This window comes from Mytilus edulis, chromosome 1 (genome assembly GCF_963676685.1).
Source record: "Mytilus edulis chromosome 1, xbMytEdul2.2, whole genome shotgun sequence".
Classification (NCBI taxonomy): domain Eukaryota; kingdom Metazoa; phylum Mollusca; class Bivalvia; order Mytilida; family Mytilidae; genus Mytilus; species Mytilus edulis.
In genome coordinates, this window is record NC_092344.1 from 29,939,886 (window position 1) to 29,964,219 (window position 24,334).

Sequence of the window (24,334 nt, forward strand, 5' to 3'; positions counted from 1 at the left end):
GGGATCCCACCAACATGTTTAACCCTGTAACATTCTGTATGTATGTGCCTATTCCAAGTCAGGAGCCTGCAATTCAATGGTTGCCGTTTGTAACTGTGTTATATATATATGTATGTTTTTCTTTCATTTTTTTGTACATTTTAAAATTAGGCTGTTTGAATTGTTTTACATTTGTCATTTACGGCCTTTTATAGCTAACTATCGGGTATGGGCTTAGTGCTCATTTACAGTTAAAGGCCATACAGTGGCAGATGGTTTTTAATTTCTGTGTCATTTGGTCTCTTGTGTAGAGTCTCAATGGCAATCATGACACATCTTTGTTTATAGCATATTTTTTTTTTTACTTGTTTGAACAAATTTAATTTATAAAAGATGAACATAATTGCAATACATACCATGCTTGAATCTCTGCCACATAATTCATCTATACACACCATCAGAGACATCTTGTGAAAATCATCTTTGATCCCTAGGTCCTGTAAAGCCAATAACTTATATCAAATGATCATACAAAACATGCTCTAGTGGCGGATCCATAACTTTTCCTAAAAGGGGGGGGGGGGGCGCTGACTGACCTAAGGGGGAGGGGGCCCGCTCCAGTCATGCTTCAATGATTCCCTATATAATCAACCAAATTTTTCCTACAAAAGGGGGGGCCCGGCCCCCCAGGCCCCCCCCCTGGATCCTCCTATGCTCTACATTTATAACTTAGGTATTTTAAGTATGCTTGTGTTGCAATGTAACTCTACAGAAGTCATTAAGGGATTTCTTGGTTATACAGCTTATATCTTTGCTCCGATTTGTATAGATTCTCTTTTAATTTTGGTTTTATGTATTCCTGCAACACAATGAGATATAACTGAACTCAATACTACCATTGTTTAAGTCAGTTACTATAGTACAACCACACTGACAGAAATCTGACACCCTGTCATATTACTAGTTACAACTGACACAAATTCGCGATTTTTTTTCTAAAATTCATATAAAGACAGGGTCACAGTCAAAGTTTTCGATAAATTTACAGATGAATAAATGCAGTATTCAACACTGAAAATTTTCAGTTGAAACTTTAAGCATTTTATTTTTGTTTTTGATGAACACAAAAATAAAGTATTAAATTTAATATAATAATGAAGGTAAACTTTTTTATGCAGGACACATTCAGGTGCAACTCTGCAGACCTATATAAATCTGACATGCAATTTAAAAACATGTGTACGTGACTTGCCACATTTCATGAGAGACTATTTAAAACTAACTTCTAGGCTTTTATTATTTATTTATTTAAATCATTTATTCTCCAATTTGGCACAATATCTATTTGAGAATATAATTCCTGGTTCTTAAATTCAATAAGTTGATGTTATGTAAAAAAAAATATAGTTTTGTCTGCTCTTTAGAAACAACATAAGAATTATGTCAAAACATTTCCTTGTTTTTTGTGCAATATGATTTCATTAGAAACGATATAAAAGTACTTTTACACCAATCACAACATATATTGGATAATAATACGTTTATGTAGGGCATTTGACCCCTGCAAACAGTTCTTTGTATATCTAAATGTACATTGTATAAAGACAATGACCAGGGTGAAGATTTTACTGACCTTTGAACGGCCATAATGATGAACACAACCTAACACAAAAATAACCCAAGTACAGTATGCATGGACTTGCTACAATTCCCTTTCTTTATTTATTTCGTACTTATTTATATGTTTATTAAAAACTGCCAGTAAACTGTTGCCCTTTTAAAGGGGCCAATTGAAAAAAAAATAATAAGGAAGGGACGTGTAGCAAGTGTACAGTATGTCCTACTTATGCTGAAAATAGATGCAACAGATTTTTATGTCTATCTTTGATTGATCGCAAGCACTATAGGACCCCTTTTCTAGGAAGATTTTGTAGGCTACAAATATCTACATCTGCCTTTTGTTTAATTCCTAAGAATGCAGATGACAGCTGATTCCATCAAACTTGGTATGAGCAAAGATTTATCTCTAATGGTGCTTTTGACATTCATTTCCTAGGATTCAAGGTGACCACATATAACTCTCAAAAATTATGTACACTTTCACAAAATATTTTATGTCAGCAATTCTAAATTAAGTAGGTATTTAATTTAAGTCAATATAGGATCCTTGTGGTTTTATTCAATTTGAATACATTTTTTGTACTTTAATTTAAATGCATAAAAAATTAGCAGACGAATTGAAAATCAACCATTTAGAAAATTTCATTGGTTATAAAGAAGGCCAGTAAGTTAGAGCCTAATTGTATTGATTTAAATATATTCTGATAAAATATTAAAAATAAATTAAGACACTATAAATGTTCCATTCAAAATATATCTAAATAGAGATGGTTTGTTTAGTCCAGGTAGTAAACATTTCTGTAACATTTGTGAGTTCCTGGCCTTTTATAGCAAACTATGTGGTATTGGCCTTTGCTCATTGATGAAGGCTCTATGGTGACCTATAGCTGTTAATTTCTGTGTCATTTGGTTTCTTGTGAAGAGTTGTCTCACTGCCAATTATACCACACCCTTTTCTTAAGCCAGTGTTATTGAAAAAAGAAACCAGGTGCTCCGCAGGGAGCAGCTTTATACGACCCCAGTGGTTGAACCCTGAACAGTTGGGGCAAATTTGGTCACAATATTCAATCTTGATACTGTCTTAATTTGGATTGTGATCAAATTTTTGACATAATATATGTTTTTGTCACAAAATTAATGTGGTCAAAGATCTAACAAATCTATTGCACAATACTGTGTAATTGAAGATTTCTTCTTGAAACATTTCAATGGAGCAATAATCCTTAAACTCAATCCCATGCTTTACTTTGTAGTATTGAACCTTGTAGTACAATTTCAGAGAGATCCATACACTTAAACACAAGTTATTGTCATGATTGTTTGGAAACTAGAAACATGCTTCTTTTTGGCCCTTTTTTGGCCCCTTATTCCTACATATTTTGGGCAATTAACCCAAAAATTAATTCCAGCCTCCCCTTTGTTATATGGTACATTGTACCTATTTGTAGTACAATTTCAGAGAGATCCATACAATTACACACAAGTTAATGTTTGGAAACTAGAAAAATGCTTGTTTTGGCCCCTTTTTGGCCCATATTTCCTAAACTTTGGCCCCATAACACCTTAAATGATTCCAAACCTTCTACTTGGGGTTTTTAACATTGCAGTATAATTTCAGATAATTTGAAATATTTGTACACAAGTTATTATCCTGAAACTAGAAAAATGCTTGTTTTGGGCCCCTTTTTCCTGAACGGTTGGGACCATCACCCCCAAAATTATTCCCAACCTTTCTATTGTGGTATTGAACCTTCTGAAAAAAAATTCATAAAGATCTATTTACTCTAACTAAAGTTACTATCCAGAAACCAATGTGTCTTCAGACGACAAAGACATCATACCATTATACGATCCCAAAATTTTTTTGGGGTCGTATAAAAACAGAACCTATTTCTTCGTGGTACACAAACACTCATTTTTCTGGATTCTCTTTCATTTTAAAAGATAAATATACAAAAACATATTGCCCTTTTGTGGATTCTTAGGAAAACAAAGAGTTAAACATATGGAAAGCCAAAAATGTGCAAATCTATGTAGGAACAACAACAATTTATCAAGAAACAACATATTGATGCCTTATAAAGGTATCACCTCAACACTCAATTTAAAATTAAAAGAAATTAAATAGTATATCAGAAGTTGTTTATCTACATTTAGTGTTGGTTAGGATTCCATAACCATGGTTAATATTTCTGTCCATGGTTGATCATGGTAGCTCACAATGAAACCATGGAAGAAACATTGCTGTTCATGGTAGTTCATGGTCAACAGTTAAATACCATAGTCTTCATTTTGCCTGGGAAAAGCCTGAATTACTCACCAGATTTAGTTTGCAATAGATAAAAGAAAAGTCTTTACATTAGAAACCCAACCTTTTATGGTTAAAAATTTCAAGAAACTTTTCTTATGACACTTGACTTTATATCAGGACCAATGTAAGCAAATGTTATTTGCAAATAGAGGCTTCAATGGTAACCCCTGATGATGGCCATTTTTAAAATCAGATCCGCATCGAAGAGGAAAGTATATGGCAAGTTTAGTCTCAATTAGTTCACCAGTCCTTGATGAGAAGTTACCCTAAAATCAGCAAATCAGGAATTAGAAAGGGCCACAACATCTATCTTTGTTTACAAATCAGCACCAAAGGTTACAACACCCAGAAAAGACGCCTAATGTAAGGTACATCTCTACCAAGTTTTGTTTCATTTGATTCCATAGTTCTGAGGAAAAAGGTCAAACGTGAAAGTTTAACCAGCAAAAAAAGAATCAGGGACAGATGACTGTCACCAAGTAATGGCAAAGCAAAAGTTCACCTATTTTTTTTCATTGTCCTTTAATTAAGAAACATGCCACTAAGTTCCGGTAGTATGTTAATCACAGGAAAAGAAAATGAGGGGAAAAAAAGAGAAAATATAATAACATGACAGTTTTCCTCATTAATCCAACCTTTAACGGTGACATGTTACATATGGTTAATAAAATTCATCATTTAAACCTTTAGGTCATTTAAAACGCATGCAATGAAAACATTATAAATTAAATGTCACTTTCAATGCATTGTGATAAAATGCATCTGTTTCTTAAGTTTTTGTCTATTAAGTAGAAAACTTAGTAAAAGTGCCTAGTTTTCATATTATTTTTTTGTATTTTCAGTTTTTATGTAAATTATTCTTGAACTCACAAGTACAATATTATTTGACTGTAACAGTTATAACATAATTCTAAAACCGTAGACAACTAAACTAACTCTTGTCCCCAATTTTTATATGTGGCAAGACTGATTGAAATTATATTGTATTCTTCTAAAGAACTGATAAATACCAGTAAATGAAAATAAATTACAAATCTAAGACTTGAAACATACAAATGTTCTGAGGCAGTGAAATAAAAGAATTATCTGAATACCCTAAGACCACTTCACAACTTTGGACACTAAGAACCAAACTCCCTCAGGCAAAGTTGACCTTTGTAGGTAGATTTGGCTTATCATTTTAGATTCCTTTTGTTAATATCATCACAAGTATTGAAGTATATAAACATACATGTAGTCTTGGTTTTCAAATTTTTAAAACGGTTGTTTAATAGAGAAGCACTTTGGCCACATCAAATTAATAAAGGGACTTTTTTCATTGTGTTACCTTTCCTAAATAAAACCGGTACATATAGTCTGTCATGTTTATTGAGATCTGTAAAGTTTACTCAATAAGTGAAGACTTTGGTCAGACTGTAAATTATGTAGTAAACTGTATAATTGCTTTCTTTGATATGTGATAGTTGAATTTTAGATACTTAGACTACTGTAGTACTTGACAATGAAGATTATATCAATTCTTTCAAACATGTAACACAACAATAAAACATGCATTTAAATACAGATCAGGTAGACCAATGATGAAATAGATAACTGGACAAATGATGAAATAGATTACTAGACCAATCTGTTCTCCTGTCAAATTTTAACACCTTTTGTCTTGTCAGCTGTTCCCTATTAATGTTTCATCTCAGACCCTATTCAACATTTCATGTCTTTAAAAACCATAATTATTTTTTTTCTTCAAATCGTCAACCAAGTGCATTGAAATAGTAGAAAAACCCAATTAAAAGTCATTAGTTGATCTTGTGTGTTCTAATTTCTGCACAAAAGCTGTACTCAACGACACATTGGATCTACCCAGATTATGATAATTAATTTAAAACAAAAGACCAATCTTCTCAGAACTAACTTTTATGATAAAATCTATTTGTTCTTTCATAGCTGATTTAACAATATCTGTAATGTGCCAGCAAGTCTCAAATCATTGGATTTTGACCTCATTCTATACAAAGCTACTGATCCCCTTTAACAAAAGGGACATAAATATAATACATGTTACTATATTTGAACTACTACTTAAGAAGATTTTTTATCCTATTGTATGGTAGACAATCAATTGAACATATTCTAATTACAAAATGGTCTATATATACTATGTAAAGAACTTAGATTCACCTTTGTCATGAAAGACATACATTGAAAAAGAGACACTTCTGATGAATTATAAACTTAATTACTTTGATCTTTTTTCAGAGGCGATTGAAATGAAATAAACTTGTTCAAATTCAAATACCAGAAACTTAAATGTATATATATATTCAACAAATGCATCAGTCCATATACACCAATTAATTTTAGTCCATGTAAACCAATTCATTAGAAAGCTATACCACAATCAACAATAGGACATTTTCAGTCTTTATATAATGAAATTTTGAAGCCACTGAAGGCTTTGACACTGATTTTTGGGGAAATTTCGTATAAGTTATATAAGCCTATAGAAGAGATTCATAAAGGTTCCATGGCATGTCTTGGCTGGTGGGACCTTGGCCAAGCTAAGCTGGTCAATCCAAGCATGAAGACTTGGTAATGACATAACTGCAGAAATAATCGAAATAGTGTACCAGTCTCTGCCAATGGTTGATATCAAATACTCAAAACATGTATAATATTACATAGAGAATCAATTTCAAATCTGGAGCAAATCAATTTCAAATCTGGAGCATTTCATAAATAAATCATTTATAATAAATGAAATGATCATAATAGTTGTCTGTGTTAATGAATCTCAAATCACTAATCTAGATGAATAACACAAGCATGAATCGTTTAAGGATCTCATAGTTATAAATGCATCAAAATCAAGTTTTAAATGCAAAGTTATTAACTTTATACATAATTGGTTTAAGCACCACTTTCAATTGTTCTTAACTTTATTTGCAGTTTGAGCTTTCTAAAGTCCCAAAATATTTCAGTTTTTTATTAGTTGTTTCATCTTTATTCTCTCCTTAACTTTCAATTGAATTTTTAAAATTAATTTGACCATGCTACAATTTATTTCGTTTTAAGTCAGCTTATATAAGAGCAAGTGACTGGGGTTTTTTGTGGGTTTTTTTTATATATTTATAATGTTTTAATGTTATTTTTTCTTGGCTTTTTTTTCTCTCTGATATAGATAAGAATACCTTCCACTGAAGGTGACATGTCTTTTGGTAATTTGGCTGCATGTTTTAACATTCTCTGTACAAATGACTATTCGTTAGAATGGTGTTTTTTTTCTCTTGTTTCTCTTGTACTACTTCTAACTGGTAGTGGTATGATAAATGTTATAAAACTAGGCCCTAGTACTTGTGTTATAAAGTATGCTCATTTAAACAGATGTGATATTAATTAATCATTCTGTGGTAATATGATGTAATATAAACTGCTCCTTTACAATTTGAAATATGGATATTAATATTCTTTAAAAAAATGCAAATTTTGTTACAAGTGACCGATTACTTCTTTTAAATGATGTCAGCTGTACAGCTAAACCTATTTCTTTTTTCAAGCATGTAAGTTATACAATGTATTTTAAAAGGGTCAATTGATGATCACTTGTTCATCCTGCATACAAAAAAGTTTGTTAAAATAAAATTCAAACTACGACCTACCTTTTTCTCAAATTCAAAATAAATGAATGCACATCCGTCCATACTAATTTGAAAGTTCTATTTCAAAAGCACTGGTAACCTAGTAACATACCAATATACAGAAAAAGTTCCAATCCCCATTGTTCTATTGTCTCATAAAAAATACATATTCTTCTTTCAAAGCCTTGAACCCCCATTGACATTCTATTTTTAAATCATTTTTATTCAATATTTAACAGTCCTAATTAATTCCTTTTATAATTGTTATATTATTTTTTTCTATAAAAGATCATTAAATTATTTATTTCTGACACCCATGATAAATTTTCCCATGAATTAAAATTATTTCTTTTTTATCGAAAATCATTCGGTCATCGGGTTAATAATGTTGAATATGCCAAAAAACCTAATCACATTATCTATTGATAACATATTTAACAGTAGTTATTAAAGCAATGATTGACAAAGAAGATAAAAGACCTGGAACAACCCACATAACCAAAAAATACTTGAAAGAAAAAAATGATGACCATGGACAAAGCAATTGACAGCTTTGCTTTGTACCACATAAGAATATGTCCCTTAATTATCTTTTTTTCTCTCCTGGCAGGAGTTCATCGCGTGGCCATCAGGTCAATTGCATTTCAAGGTTTTTTTAAAAACATTCCATAGTCAATTATCTTTTTATCGATCAGTAATTACTGAATGTAAAAGTACTGAAAGACAAAAGACTACTAGCCACGGGTTGCTGCTTCACTATGGAAACAGTTTACGTCTGCTGTTAATGATGACCTCGGACACATGCCAAAAATATACTTGCTTTTTTAGAAATATGAAACATGAAAGAGAAAGAATGTAATTTAAAATAGAAAAGTTACAACATGTTAGAGCAGAGACGGGGTCACAGTCAGTTCATCCTTAAACCATTTACTATCTATTAATGAGAGCTATCAACTTCACAAAAAATAACTGATTATATAAGTTAAGTAAGCTATAAAGAAGGGTCATTCCCTGTTCAACTCTATTAAATGTATATACTTGTGACCTACGCCATAAACAATTGTTCAATATTGACTGGTATATCTACTACAAGTTAAAACACAAGTTGGACAATCTTCAAGCAGTTGTCAGATTGGATTTATATCTAAGAAAAGTTTTTATGAATTTGGAATTCCTATAACATTCCTAAGACTTATAGAAATAACCTCCGTAGATTATACTAAATTTTATATATCATCTTGGGGACGATTATACTATATTTTATATATCATCTTGGGGACATTTATACTATATTTTATATCATCTAAAAACTGGTAGCTTTATTTTGATATTGGAGCTGTTATATTTTTCAATTTTTATTTAATATTTAGAATTTTCTAGAAATTAAATCTTATATGAAAATTTTGAAAGTAAGTGTCTTTTTATTCTATAGCATATTATTCTTCTCTAACAAGTCTTGGTTATTTATACTGATGGTATTCTAAGAAATGTATCGACTAAGGACACATAAACTCAGACTTAAGACTGCTAAAAAAATGCTCATCTGGTGGGTGAGCAAAAATTTTGTATAAGACATACAGGAACCGAAGCCATGAAGGGAGAAATCCAAAAGACATCTAAATATATAGAAATATACCAACTTTAGGTATTTTGTCAAGATGAGGGCCATGAAATGTAATTCTGAATGTTGATGGTAATATTTCTAGGTCAGGTTACTTTTACAAATGGAGTGAGTCAGTGTGCAGGACATAGAAAACATGTACCTCCTGTATGACATACTATCTGCCTGGATAAGCGTAAGTAAGGAAAAGAAAAAAACGAGCTTTGGAAGGAAACATTACACACAATATAAATATTACATCAGTACATATATTATCTAAAGGCCAAACTTAATCAATATTTACATACTTTGAACAAAGATTACAGTACAAAAATGTCTCAGCAATCAACTTAATGTGTAAATAAAAGTCTCAACAAATTTAATAGTAATAATACTGAACATGTTGATCAAGGTCCAAGGAAAAATAAGAGAATCAACTCTTAAAGAAATAGTACCAATAGAACTCTTTCTTGAATGTGTTATTATACTGTAGCGCATTGAATCCACAAACTTTAATAAAATTTAGAATTAAGTAATATTTTACTATTATTTAGTTCAACCAGACTAAGAATAAATAAAACCCAGCCCTCTGCAATTAATTGAAAACTCTACTGTTTAATTGATACTATATTGCAAATCAAACTTGTAGTACTTGAAGTCCTTCTGAATTTGTCAGTTGACCAATAACTTGAAGCACTTAGACATGGTGGCACCTAAACTGAAGGTTAATCCAGTATGATGTGACAACTAATCCAAAATCATTCTTTTCCTTGTCATATAAACATACACAAAGTTTAATACATTGGATCATTTAGACCTATATACATTTTATGATTGAGAGTACTATTCTTCATTTTATGATTTAGACCTATTCTTCATTTTATGATTTAGACCTACATATGTATTCTAAATTTTATGATTAAGACCTTTTCTACATGATTTAGACCTAATCTAGCTGCTTTTATTGTAAAAATGCTGAAGGAACAATATTGCAAAATATCATGAGAAAGTATGTACAGTTTCAATTGTGATTGACAGTGAATTGACCTACTGCTACAATGACTAGTAAATTGAAAGATATCCAAGTTCAAATCCTTAATTTACACTTCAGAAATCAAGAATAAGACTTCTATAATTCTTATTCTTTACTTGGAAGCTCCTTCAAAATAGACCAAACTAACGAATGTTATCATTTCAGAAAAGCTGAAGTCTTAACAAATGGGTGTAAGATATTAGTTTTGTATTTCCTTTATTATATTACAGTAGTTAGTGAAAACACTCCAATTTACATAAGGATATAAGTACTTAACAACTCTCTCCACAACAGGAAAGTCATTATATATCAACAGTTTCTAGGTGGACAGCTTATAATTTGTACTGATATGTCTAGCATTAAAATGTTCACAAAATGTATGTTAAATGATAGACACCTTAGTGGAATTCACTAAAAACCTTTTTTTTTAAAGTTGTTATTTTAGCTGTTATTCCATTCCCTTTTTTAAAAATTTTAAAGTACAATTTTCTTTCATAGGTCTGCACGCAATTCATTCAAACAAGTCAGTTGAGGGTACTAAATACAATTATAGAAATCTAAATGCTTTACTTTGGAAAATAGACAGTCAGTTAGAAATTCTGTTCTCCTAAATGACAGTTGAAAATTGATCACCGATACTTAGAACCAGTATGATATTTCTTGCTGATCAACTTTTCTTGCCTTATCATTTGACAAAAAACATACTTTAGAAAATGTAACAGCAGTAACTCTAAAGAAAATATGAATCACAGTAGCGTGATATATGACATTTGGAAAACCCGGCAATAGAAAGTACATGTGCTTCTCATCATACACACCATCCTAAATACCAAAGATCTTGGAACACAGGTGCTGAAGAAAATCGGTGACATAGATCTGGCAATAATAGTTGCAATAGGAAATTATCAAACCAATATGTGCCAATGGATGGTTTATATTAATTTTTCCTGTTATTGGAATGGTCTAATTCATTAATAATAAGGTTACTGTTACAAAATAACACAATAATTACATTTTTTGGTCATTCATTTTACCTAAAATAAACTTAGCTGTTATATTATTTGCATCAATGATACCGGGATGCTGTGCAGTGTGTCATAGGTCAGAAAAGTTTGGCTGACAAATATATTTTTTCAGTCCTGAAATTTTGGCATAATTTTGCTGGTTGTTCAAAAATCTTTTTTTGGCTCATTAATCCTTTTCATTCCTTGATTTTGATTTAATATGCCCTTTGTGGCCCAAGGACAGAACCCTTATCAACAACAACAAAAATAGGACTTGCAACAAAATGAAGTTTTCAGACAGAGAAAACAGATAAGATCAAAACAGAAAATAATGTTTAACCACAACCTAAATTATTATCATTATAACACCAACAAAATATTTCTTCTTTTTCATAATACATTCTGCTGAGGCAATTAATAGGTCTGAAATTAAATTTGGTTATCTTAAAAATCAGGATGTCGTCAGAAACTGACTATTATCGTCACTATCGCAAAATGACCTGCTCTTACTTGTACAAATGTACTCAATCTAATACTACGCATTATAAAGTTGAAACTTTAAGTATTGAACTGTTCCAATAACAGGATAAATACATTACTCTATTACTCATCAATGACCAAACAATGAACTTAAAACTGATTCCCTGCTACTGATGTAAAGGAAACAGTTGAATTGATGTAATGGAGGTAGAAGGAAGTATAAAGAAGTTGTTGAACTCTGTCATTTACAGCTTAATCCAAAACCTTTTCCTCACAAATCCAATATCTGATTATCAACAGTAACAATCAATGTATTATTGATCACAAATATCTGTTTGAACCGACTGACACGGATTCTTCATCAGTTAATAACTTCTGTACTAAAATAACCTATAAAGAGTTCTGAGTACCATTATACAGAAAAAGAACTTGATATCTCAGTAATTTGTATGGAGATTTGATTAGAAAACCAGTCTTTGGTCTTGTATCAATTTTGATGAATCTTTTGTCTTATTTCAGTCTTGCTTTCTGGTATATTATTCTGGGATGCTAAAAATATAGATGTAGGATATAGATTGCAAAATAATATATACAATATAATAATGAGTATGCTCTTTGTGAGCCCATTTAATGGAAATGAGAAATAACTTCCTTTTTCCTATCCAAATATCTTCCCTTTAATTTGTGCATAATGTATAACTGCCGATAAATCTAAAGTGACATTTGATGATTTAAATTGTAAATTCATGATTTTTTTTTTATTTAATTTTTTTTTTGGTCATGGAAATGCAACACTTTTGTGACTAATGAATGTTTTAACAAAAAGCCGTCCACCCAAGAGACAATTAGCAAAGATTTGGTGACAAAATCCATCTGCAACATGGTTATTATAGTCGTAGCCAGATAAATCTGCATTTCACTAAACACAAAACAGATGACTACATGAAATAAATTATTCCAATGCAATTATTACATAACACCTCTCTGACCTAGTTTCCACTAAGTGACACTACATACTAACAGATTCCACACCCCTTTTCCTATAATTGATGAGAACTACACATTTATTTGACACAGTAATCAATAAGATGGCCTAATTAATGTATTGATTCTATATATAACTGACCAAAGTCCTGTGAGTCATACAAATCAATATTAGAATGGAATTTCCTTTCTGATTCCAAATTTAAAACAGTTTTAGAAATTATTTATACCACCCCCTACCATGTTATAATTGTTAATTCAATCCACTTTAGATTCAATAATGTGATTAAATGATGATTGAGGAAAACAGAACTGGTGAAATACTAAATGAAGAGTGTTCAATACATCAGTCAATTTCTGAAACAGACACTTTTAAAATAGAAGAAAGGAGAATAGGACAGTTTAACGAAAAGAAGAGAGAAAATGTCCAGGAGAAAGAGATAATATAAAGATATCCTTTGGATTATATTCTTAGTGCATATCGCATATCGACAGCAACTTATCAAAGTTAAACCTCAGCATCAATACTCCAAAATTGACATAACAGAAGCTGGCAACTTGAACAAAAAAATTAATGATCTATTTTTTGCTATTCACAAAGACAGGTAAATTAATTAGCAGATAGAATCTGAGAGATAAGTACACAAGCTCAATCAAGTATGACATTAAGTATTCTGCCAGATCACATTATATAACGTCAGGACATTACCCTCCCAAAACCTATTGAATATTGTATGGTATACCATGCTGGGAAATAAACTTAATGTCTATTCAAGCTAGACCTACTGACTGTCATTGAAAATCAATCAAAAATCTACTTTTCACCTCAAGAATCTAATTAGAAAGTTTAAGGTCGGTCAACTTTCCACTACATCTATAATGATTTAATTCTATTATATAAAATACATCACGTAAGCACAGGTAACCAGGTCATTGGCCTCCAGAGTGAAAACTTCTGTTCAAACACCCCTCCCCCTTTTCCCTTCAGCTTATTGAATATGAAATAGATAAATATCGAAATAATACACATCAACTTCTAACTTTAGAGCATTTATTTCAAATGTATTTTTATTTTGAGGGATCACTTGGCTTTAAAGTTATTAAACCCAAAAAGATTTTTTTTTAGTATTTTTTTCCCCCCTTTATTCTCTCCCCTTTTCCTATTCGTAATAAGGTCAATGTATATGTTTTTCCTTCCGATCAGTAACAAAAGTACAAGCAGCATTTTTGGCAGCCAGATATGTTTATATTTACCCTAGTAATAAATAAACCATGCAGTATGACTATACATAGAATTACCTACTTTTATGATACCGCAAAGTGTTAAAATCGTTTCTTTTATTAGAACTTGTTATCATCAGCATCAAAATATATTTGAACATTAAATATGTAACAAGTTTTAAGTATCAATAAATCTATGCAAATATTGTACATTTAACACTGATTTTAAACCACATAAATAAGACATTAATTTTTAATGTAGTTCTGGTAAAAATAAACCAAAGTTCACACAAATTTTTTTTAAATAAATTTAAATGCAATTTTAATTTAGCAAACTGATGGGATTTAAGTTACAGCATAGGACAAACATATAATAAATTTAATTTAAATTTGTTTTATAACATAAATGCATTTTCGATAGACATCAGTAGTTTTACTTTTAATCTAAAAATACTTATGGTATATTGCCCCCAGTTAATCATAAATCTTTGGCTTTTTTACTTTTTAGGCTATAAAAAATTTGAAGAAGTTATAACAAGCCTGACACAAAAATTCTTTCCTACATCGATGAATTTGTATAAAAATATGACAAGAAATTTAAAACCTAGCTACCATACTAATTTGCATAAATTTACCATTTCTACAAAATATATATGATTTGATTCACTTAATGTATATTTTTGATAGATTACTTGTAATGAACGAAATTTTAATGTTCCCCCCTCAGGAGGGATTAGTGAAGCTGAACTAATCTAGGTCAAGACAATCATCAGTGTAGGCATTCCAGGTCAGTAGTTCAACCTCATTAAATCAATCACCTATAAAAGGCCTTTACAGGGGTAGAAATACCAGGTCATTCTGGTTTATGGCATAGCTATAGGAAAGAAAAATTAACAGCTAGAAGAATGAACAATACAAGTGTGAACACATTTCTAGTAGATCTGATTGTTCAGTTTCTTAGTAGGTGACAAAACCACGCATTCAACAAATCTATTTTTGAGTGTAAATTTCATTATACAAAAATCAGTTATAAGTATAGCATTGGTCTTTTGTGATTAAAATAAATATGTCAATGATTAATGGTGTCAGCAGATGTGATACCATGTAGGTGTGTCATAAATAACCTACTCCTATAATCAAACTCAAAAGCATTTTTTTTCTGTGCATGTGACTAAAAGTCTTATAAACTTTTGATATTAAAGTAGAAATTTCACAACTACATGTACTGATAAACTAGAGGCTCCAAAGACCCTGTGTCACTCACCTTGGTCTTAGTAAAGATTCAACAAAGAATATTCTCTTACATTGTATAACTCTGTCATCTGACAGTTTTTAACTGTTTTGACGGACAAGAAGAGGAGCTCAACAGTGTTAACATTTTTGCAGATGTCCGAATTTCTCTTTTGATAACAGTTTTCAAAATAATAGACAAAACTTGCAATTTGCACCTTTGTTCTATGTTTAGCCATGTCAACCATCTTGAATGGCAGGCGAGGTCATTGGATACATTTTTTAAACTAGATACTCTAATAATGATTGTGGCCAAGTTTGATTTGATCTTTCTGTGAACACAATTTATCTTTCTGTGAACACACAATTTATCTTTTCAGTGAAAACACAGTTAATCGATATGTGAACACACAACAACCAATATGTACTGGTTAATCTCATTTGTAGACCTGTCTCCATAACTTATCAAGTTGACTTTTGTTCCTGCAAAATTCTTTAATGATTTCAAACTTCTCTGTCAACTCAATTAGTATGGGCTATTTTTGGTTAAGATTGTATCTATCTATAAATAGTTACCCCTAATTTTTCCGGATCCATATTTTTAATATCTTTGCCATTGATTTGATTGTCTTTAAACATCTGAGCATATCTGTAGAGTCTGACACAGGCCATCCATTCTACAACGTTTTCACAAGTCCAATTCTCTATAGGCTAAAAATAGAAATAGTATCTACTGAACGAAAAAGAAAAAAACATTTTATAACTTTAGAAGTAGTATTCTGGAGTGTTTCCTCATCAGGATTTCTTGAACCCCCCAACCCCCAAAGAAAACACAGTATTGAATTTTTTTTTTAGTAACTGCTAAGTCACCTTTTAGTTTTAATATGTTTGAAATCAATTTTTTTCAAAGTTTCAGTTGACTCAAAAACAAAAACAATGTTTAGTTTCTTTCAACCAAGTTTATTTGAAAATATTTCCATAATGCATTTAAAATACATAGATATGAAATGTCACATAGAGTTCGTGCAAGGATCTTATTCATATCAATTTTACTATTAAAATTATTGTACAAAATAAAAACAGGAATGTGTATCTATTCTAGCTTATACATGTAACAAGTTGCCCTTTGTTCTAAATTTATATGTTAATCGACTCTTCAAGTGTGTCATATTGTTTCATATCAGTTTGTAATGAATGGGTGGTACCAAATTCAGGAATCAAAGAAAATTCTTAGATACATAAAATTAAAAGTGTTCAGGGGTTGTCACTTGTTAATGTTGTCAATAAGTGTTTCTTGTTACTTAATTTTTTATACTGATTAGATTGTTGGTTTTCTTGTTTGAATGATTTTCACTAGTCATTTTTGAGGGCCTTTATAGCTTGCTAATCAGGGTTAGCCAAGGCTCCGTGTTGAAGACCGTACTTTGACCTATAATGGTTTACTTAAACAACTTGTGACTTGGATGGAGAGTTGTCTCATTGGCACTCATACCACATCTTCTTATATCTTTTTAAATACAGCCATTTCTCACATCTGTTTTATTTTTTAGAGAATTTTTTTTTTTTTACAAAAACTGATTTCAAAATTCAGTGAAGAGACTAATCCCATAAAAATTTCTATGACAGCTCTCTATTTTTTTTTGGTTTCTGCAAAAATGTTGAGTTAGCATGTGGTGTTTATAATATCTGTCTGCTCTAATTGAACAGCTCAATGGTATATGAACTGTCTATACTATTTTCATGAGGAGTAGGTTAACAAATGATTTCTATCCCAGATACCAATTTGAGGTTGATTTATCATACTATTACCAATCTAGAATTTTTTCCCTTAAAAAAATACATATAAAACAAGACAGTCCTAGATCCATGCACAAGAAAGTGAAAATTTCATATCTTCTCTCAATTATACAACGTTAAGTAGTGCTATAAATTTGTCATTTCATACTGATAAAGGCGACCAATAATATTACTTAACTAACAGATGTTTTAAACACAAAATTGTAAATCTTTGAAAGTTTTAGGAAAATGCACAAGCACATTTGGGGTTGACCCTCCCCCTTTTTTCTAAATTAAAAAAAAATAAAAATTGGAAATATTTTTTTATGTATCCTGCCTTTCAAGATTTATTTGAAAACTAAATTATTTTTTTGATATGGTTTTTAAACCAGTTTAATCTTGCAATTTATTGAAAAAATTAAATTTAGTAAAAAAAATCAAAATCACATATATATAATGAAAAAAAAAATATACTTTTCTTGATTAGTATTGTGTATTTCATTTTCATCCCTTCTTGCAACAATTTAAATTGTCACCTATAGATTGAGAAAGAAACCATGTGGTGTCTGTGAACTAACATAATATAATTGATGTGACAGTTTAATTTGAAAATATGGTGTTTTCTAAGTGGTGCAGGAGATAAGTACACTTTTTATTCAACATCATTTTGATGCAAATTCTTGGGCTTAGTTCATAGACTGAAGAATGTGTCCATAGTACATGGATGCCCCTCTCACACTATCATTTTCTATGTTCAGTGGACCGTGAAATCATGGTCAAAACTCTTATTTGGCATTAAAATTTGAAGGATCAGATCATAGGTAACATGTGTAATAAGTTTCAAGTTGATATAACTTCAACTTCATCAAAAACTACCTTAACCAAAATTTTTAACCTGAGATGGGCAAACTGACAAATAGATGAACAAATGAACAGACAGAAAAACATAATGCCCCTCAGTGGGGCATAAAAACGTAGAAAAAAGGGAAAGATATTACGTTTAATTTAAAAGAAACGTATTTGCATCTTATAATGTGTGAATTAATTAGTGAGTTGTGTAAGAATACACTACTTAGCATGCCTATTGTTACAAGGTGAATCATGGGAGGCGCCAATAAATCATTTTAATTATTGAAAATAGATTTCATTCAATCTAAAAATATGAAAATTTATTCAAATATGTCATTTTCATCCATCAAACATGTAAAAAAGTGAACATAATAGTCACAGTCTGTAAACCCTCATGTATATTTATGACATTTCATTCCCTTTGAACTCATACAGAATCATAAGCCATGGCTGCTTATAAATATGATATAACACAAAAGAAGTAAAAAGTTACAGCATTAAATCTCATCAAAATGGTTTACACTTGAATAATTTTAAATTTAACCAATTTCAGTAAATCACCAAAGCTAACAAGTACAAAGGAACCTTTCTTCTCACTAAAACATGCTGTGTCATATCTCATCATGTATATACAACATCTACATACATTATAATACATGTTTATTTTCGATTTGTTTGTGATGGTGGGTTATTGTCTTATTGATATTCTAACCTATATCTCTAATTAAACATGTGATAATCCTTGTCCAAAAAAAATCTAATATCAGTGCATTACAAATCTATTCATAGCATTCCCATAAATTTCTCGAGAATGTATTTGATTAAATTTCCTATGCCATAATGATAATAAAAGTAACTATCTGAAACATCTGCAAAATATGTTTTTTTTTTTCAAATATATTTTAGAATATCAGGACAATTGAAAATATGCATTTAAATACAATCTTACCATTTTACTGGTATGATGGAAAAATAAATGACATTATTAGAATCTGAAGAAATAAATCTGTCAGATTCCATCAGTATACCATTTATAGACAATATACATCTCTATAAATCTAGGCGAGGGTGGAAAGGTTGACGTAAGGTAACAAGTAGTTCCATGCATTACACCTACCTGGTGTCTCACTGTAACTACTTGTCATCTTTCAGTCAAAAAAAGTCAATAACTCCTCTATTTAAAACTAAATATATTCAGACCCTCAGCAATAAAAACTTGAAGAATTTGATGAATCTTGTGACTGTAGGTGACAAGGAGACAAAAGTCAATGTTAAAAGAGAACATGATTTTATACTGAGGATTCATAATTATTTGTTGGATACCAATTTTCATGGTTTTGGTGGGTACAGGTGAACCACGAATTCAAATGATCAACGAATTACATATTTTCTATAGGATGTAAATGCAGAGAGTGAGTAAACCCACGAAATCAAATACCTTTGAAAATACAAGTTTTCCTCAATCTATGAAAATTGATACCCACGAAAATAAATGAATCCACAGTACACATGATTCAGGCTTCAAGAAGTCAGCTACACCAGATGCAGACTTCATTTCACACCTTTTCTATCATTTTCTACTAGTGAATAACAAATGTATTTGAAAACAGTCCTTGGTCAACAGTCAGTTCTTAAAAGGAAAGTTGCTAATCAAATTGTTTGGTTGACTAACTGTTGGAATTTGGACACAAAACTTTATATTTTAGTAATAATGCTGATTGATCCCAAAAATCATGATTAAGGCTTGGTAGTTTATTTGACCTTAAGTCTAGTGGATAGTAAAAGTCTACTGGTTTTCATCTTTAGAAACAGAGGACTTGGTTATACCATATCTAAAATCAGCTCTATCAAAAACAGCAATTTAACTAGTATTTAAGCATAATAATTTTGTTAGAGATATTTTGATTAAAAAAAAAGTAACCTCTTCAAACAAGTCCAAAAATAATTAGACAAAGATGGAGTGACTGACAGCTATATTGACCTGAGTACATACCACATAAGTACTGTGTACTGGAGTACTGGGCGCTGGATTTCCTCTGGTACAACTGGATTGGACTTCTACATCCCAACATGAAGCATGGCATACTTGGTTACATCCTAGAAAATAAGGAAAAAAACAGAGTATTTTATTAATTTCAACATTTTCTACATTTAAATGTTAACATTGTTTAATGACCTTAAAGTGGTGTCTGCTCTTTGGTCTGATTGTTGTCTCTTTGACATATTCCCCATTTCCATTCTCAATTTTATTGAGTTTTTTTTTTTGTAAGCATGTAACTAATTTATTTCTTTTTTTTCACAAAGGTTTAAGTGGGTACACTTCCTTCAACCATTTAACTTGAAAAGTAAGCATTTTGCAATGACCTTGAACAAAATAGTTTACTGGGTTGTATGTAACCCCAAATATCTAATGCAAAGAAATAGGTAAAAAATAAATAATTACTAATAATAATGCAATTGTTTCACATCAGAGTTTGTAATTCAACATCAAATCTTGAATTGCCTTCAAGATTGAAGTCTATGACATAATTCTTGCAATAAAACCACCAGAGAACCAATAAAAGTTGATTTCAGTTGCCAAAAAAAAATGGTCACCCAGCTATGCCTTTATCTACTTCCATATATGGAAATGTCACATACTGTAAAGTGATCCTGTAAACTCTTTAACTTAAGTGAACTGATGATTATAAAGGTTGAGACATGCTATAAACTCAATTAACGGGTCTGTAAAGACCAATTCTAGGATAATAAAAGATTGTATGACATTCTCAAGTCACTAATGCTGAAATGAACCAATTTTACTGTTACAGTGACATTTAGTTCTGAAAACCATAAGATTCCTTGAAAAAAACACCTGTCAGACAAAAAAAATGGAAACTAGATTTTACTATTATAGAGACATTTAGTTCTAAAAACCTTGAGGTTCCTTGAAAGAATCTGTCAGAGAAAAAAAGTAAACCTAGATTTTACTGTTACAGAGACATTTAGTTTTTAAAACCCTGAGGTTCCTTAGAATTTAAACATCTGTCAGAGAAAAAAAGTCAAACTAGATTTTACTGTTACAGAGACATTTATTTCTGAAAACCATAAAATTCCTTAAAAACACCTGTCAGACATAAAAATGGAAACTAGATTTTACTGTTTCAGAGACATTTAGTTCTAAAAAAACATGAGGTTCCTTTAAACACCTGTCAGACAAAAAATGGAAACTAGATTTTACTGTTACAATGACATTTAGTTCCTTAGAAAAACCTGATGGTCAGAAAATGGAAAACTAGATTTTATTATTACAACTTACAGAGACATTTAGATCTAAAAACCCTGAGGTTTCTTAGAAACACCTGTCAGAGAAAAAAAACAAGTGTAACTGTGAGCAGTAAACTGTGAGCTACTGCTCACTGATGATACCCCCGCCGCAAGTGGATAATGTCAATTGTGTATGTAAGTGTTCGTTAAACAGGAAGTTGTCAAGTGATGAATCTGAAAATGCATCACACAGTATAGCTGACTTATATAAATCCTGAAAGGCTGAAACCAAATTTCAGAAATGCGGGCATTGTAGTTCCTGAGATAAATGCGACGATAATTTTCAACTTGGCCATCATGTGTAAAATGATACAAGTGTTCGGTAAACAGGAAGATGTCGAGTGATGAATCTGAAAATGCATTACACGGTATGGCTGACTTATATAAACCCTGTAAACCAAAATTCAGAAATCCTGGCATTGTAGTTCCTGAGAAAAATGTGACGAAATATTCATGGGACGGATGGACTAGACGGACAGAGGTAAATCAAAGCAGGGGTATAAAAATTGAAACTAGATTTTACTGTTACAGAGACATTTACTGGTAGTTCTAATAAACTATTAACCGCTACACAGACATTTGTCTCGCCTTTTTGTAATTTTAATAATACAAATGTTGAAATTAATAGAAAAACTTTAACATGTAAGTTTTGCAAATATTCAAATTCAATAAACCATGACTGAAGGTACATGGCTAAACAATATCCATGGAATGTGTGCCAATGCTAAAACAACTGCATACCAAATACCATTGTCTTATCATAAGTAGTTCCTTTTTAACAAACCTTAACAACCAAATACATGTAAATGTATTTACAAAGCAAAATTTTAAAGTCCATAAACAATAAGGGGATAAACTTCATAGTAAAATGAGATGCGCCAATGATAATACAAAGTAACTGCATACCAAATATCAATGACCTACCACTAGTGGTTCCCCACAAACAGATCTAATCACAAACTTATACATGAAAACTAAGGAAAAGTTCAAAGTCAATAGACCATGACTGAGGGGGCAGGTCAAATAATCTCCATGAAAATGAGATATGCTGCCGCTACTGATGCTGGAAACAGCATACCTTAGTGTCTCTCTTTTTGACTCTGTCATGGAGAGACAAAAACCATGAGGGTCCCACAGAAACACCTGCCAGACAGACAAAAAAACTAGATTTTACTATTACAGAGACATTTAGTTCTAAAAACCATGAGGTTCCTTAGAAACACAGTCAGACAAAAAAATGGAATCTAAATTTTACTGTTACAGAGATTAAGTTCTTAAAACCAGTAGATGAGGAGTCTATGGGAACTATAAACAAACTTTTAGAATATCATTGCTTTGCAATTTTCTGTCTTGACTTTGCAGTTGGTTAAACTTTCTGACCATTTGAACATTTTGATTTGATAAAACAACTTAAAATTAGGTCAAAATTTTGAAAAGAGTGAAACACTTACAATTCATAGCCACTCTAAATATACCATTTTAAATCTTATTTGGCATTATATGTAGCATTATTTGGCAAGCAATGGAGTTTCTCTTCATTTGGGATTAGATCTGATAGAGGATTTAAGGTCTAATTTTATACCCTGAGGCCAATTTTAGACACTTTAATATCATATTTTATTTTTTAGAGAAATATTATTTAAATAAAGAGTGATAGAGGTCAATAACCAAGTTGTCCTTTAATGACACTGATGACCTTAATCACTGGATGTTTAATTTACAATAGTCATGTTCTAGGGTATTTAAGATATTCTTAATAGGCTTTAATCCGACTGGCTATTTCTTTAGTAAATTTGCTGTAACATTGTTGATATAAAATAGGCAAATGATTCAGTTACAGTAACCTTCATTTTCCCCTTTAGAAGCATATAAGTATCAATATGTTTAAAATTATAATAAAGCAGAATATGTGTTGAGTTGTATAGGGGCTGGTCAGTATATTTGTATTTGAAAAGCTCAATGACAATTAGGGCCAAACAATAATTGTGATCATAAGTGTTCTAGGATTCAGAATCAAGATTCAATACTGAGTCTCCCTACATACAAACAGAGGTTTCTTGCATTCTATATGGATTAGACCATGGCTTATCCTGTTTGAATGGTTTTACACTAGTCATTTTTGGGGCCCTTTATAGCTTGCTGGTCGGTGTGAACCAAGGCTCGATGTTGAAAGCTGTACTTAGACCTATATTGGTTCACTTTTACAAATTGTGAATTGGATGGAGAGTTGTCTCTTTAGCAGTCATACCACGTCTTCTTATATCTGTATGAAATGTGTTTTATTAAACATACCGGTATATAATATAAGGTTCCAAAGTGATAATTTTTTAAAGAACACCAATTTTTGCCAGGACAAAAAATGATAAATATGTAAATGTACTGCTAAGTATATCTGAAGTGATTTAACCTAACTACAATTATCACCTAGTTTTTTTCTCAAACCACAACACTTGGGTGTAAGAGAATATAAAGTTGGCTATAAAAACAGAATAGATTCTGCTAAGTGTCCTTTAAATGACCAATTTACAATTCCTTCACAAAGACTTCAAAGTTATTATAATTTAGGTCATTATACAATTTATTTTGACCTAATTTATCATTTAAGTCTTTTATAGTCCTATTCTTGCAGTTAAAATAGCCGAAAATTGAGTAGGATTATCCACATTTCAATGAATAAATTATGGAAACCAGGTTGAAGAAATAAGTATAATGTATTCAGGTCTAAATATAAATGTATAAATTACCATTCAAAAGATTCATATTTTGTAACAAAAGTACCCCGGTAGTAAAATTGGATCTTAGATAATTTGATATTAGGTAGGGATTTTGTAAAGATCTAACTATTAATAAACAAGTACATATCGAACAAATAAATTCTATTTACAGAACACAATTATAAGAAAAAAAGTCAATTCACTGACAATTTCATCTATGCTGACCTATTTGCAGATCTAGATTTTTGTTTTTACTGTTTCTATCATAATTCTGATAGTCGTTTTCAAGATATTGGAAAAAAAAACAATAAAAAATTGTAAAAATCGTCATTAAGGTGGTATAGGAGTCTAAAATAAAAATGATAGAATTTGTTCATACTTTGTCAAAATGTAGTATCTATTGATATATGGTCAAAAATTTAATAAAAATGATAGGTCAGCTACAGGTTGTGACAAAATGACAGAATTTGAATGGATTATACCGGAAAAAACACCATTTTGTGATTAGAAACAAAAGAAATTGATAGAATTGTACAATAATAAGAAAAGATAGCTTTCAGACATGATGCTTTAAGAATATCAAATGAAAAAA

At 30.8% G+C, this 24,334-nt stretch overlaps 1 protein-coding gene across 6 annotated transcripts in view; it reads right to left on the bottom strand.

Annotated features, from left to right (window-relative positions):
* LOC139511393 (phosphatidylinositol 3-kinase regulatory subunit alpha-like) overlaps positions 1-24,334 on the bottom strand; it is a 139,845-nt gene that overhangs the window by 20,625 nt on the left and 94,886 nt on the right. For all 6 annotated transcript variants that reach the window (XM_071298137.1, XM_071298104.1, XM_071298129.1 and 3 more), the window contains exons 5-7: positions 19,716-19,819; positions 15,674-15,808; positions 396-476 (exon numbers count right to left, since the gene is read on the bottom strand). In XM_071298137.1, the coding sequence (XP_071154238.1) occupies positions 396-476; positions 15,674-15,808; positions 19,716-19,819 (320 nt within the window). The remainder of the gene's footprint in view (positions 1-395; positions 477-15,673; positions 15,809-19,715; positions 19,820-24,334) is intronic.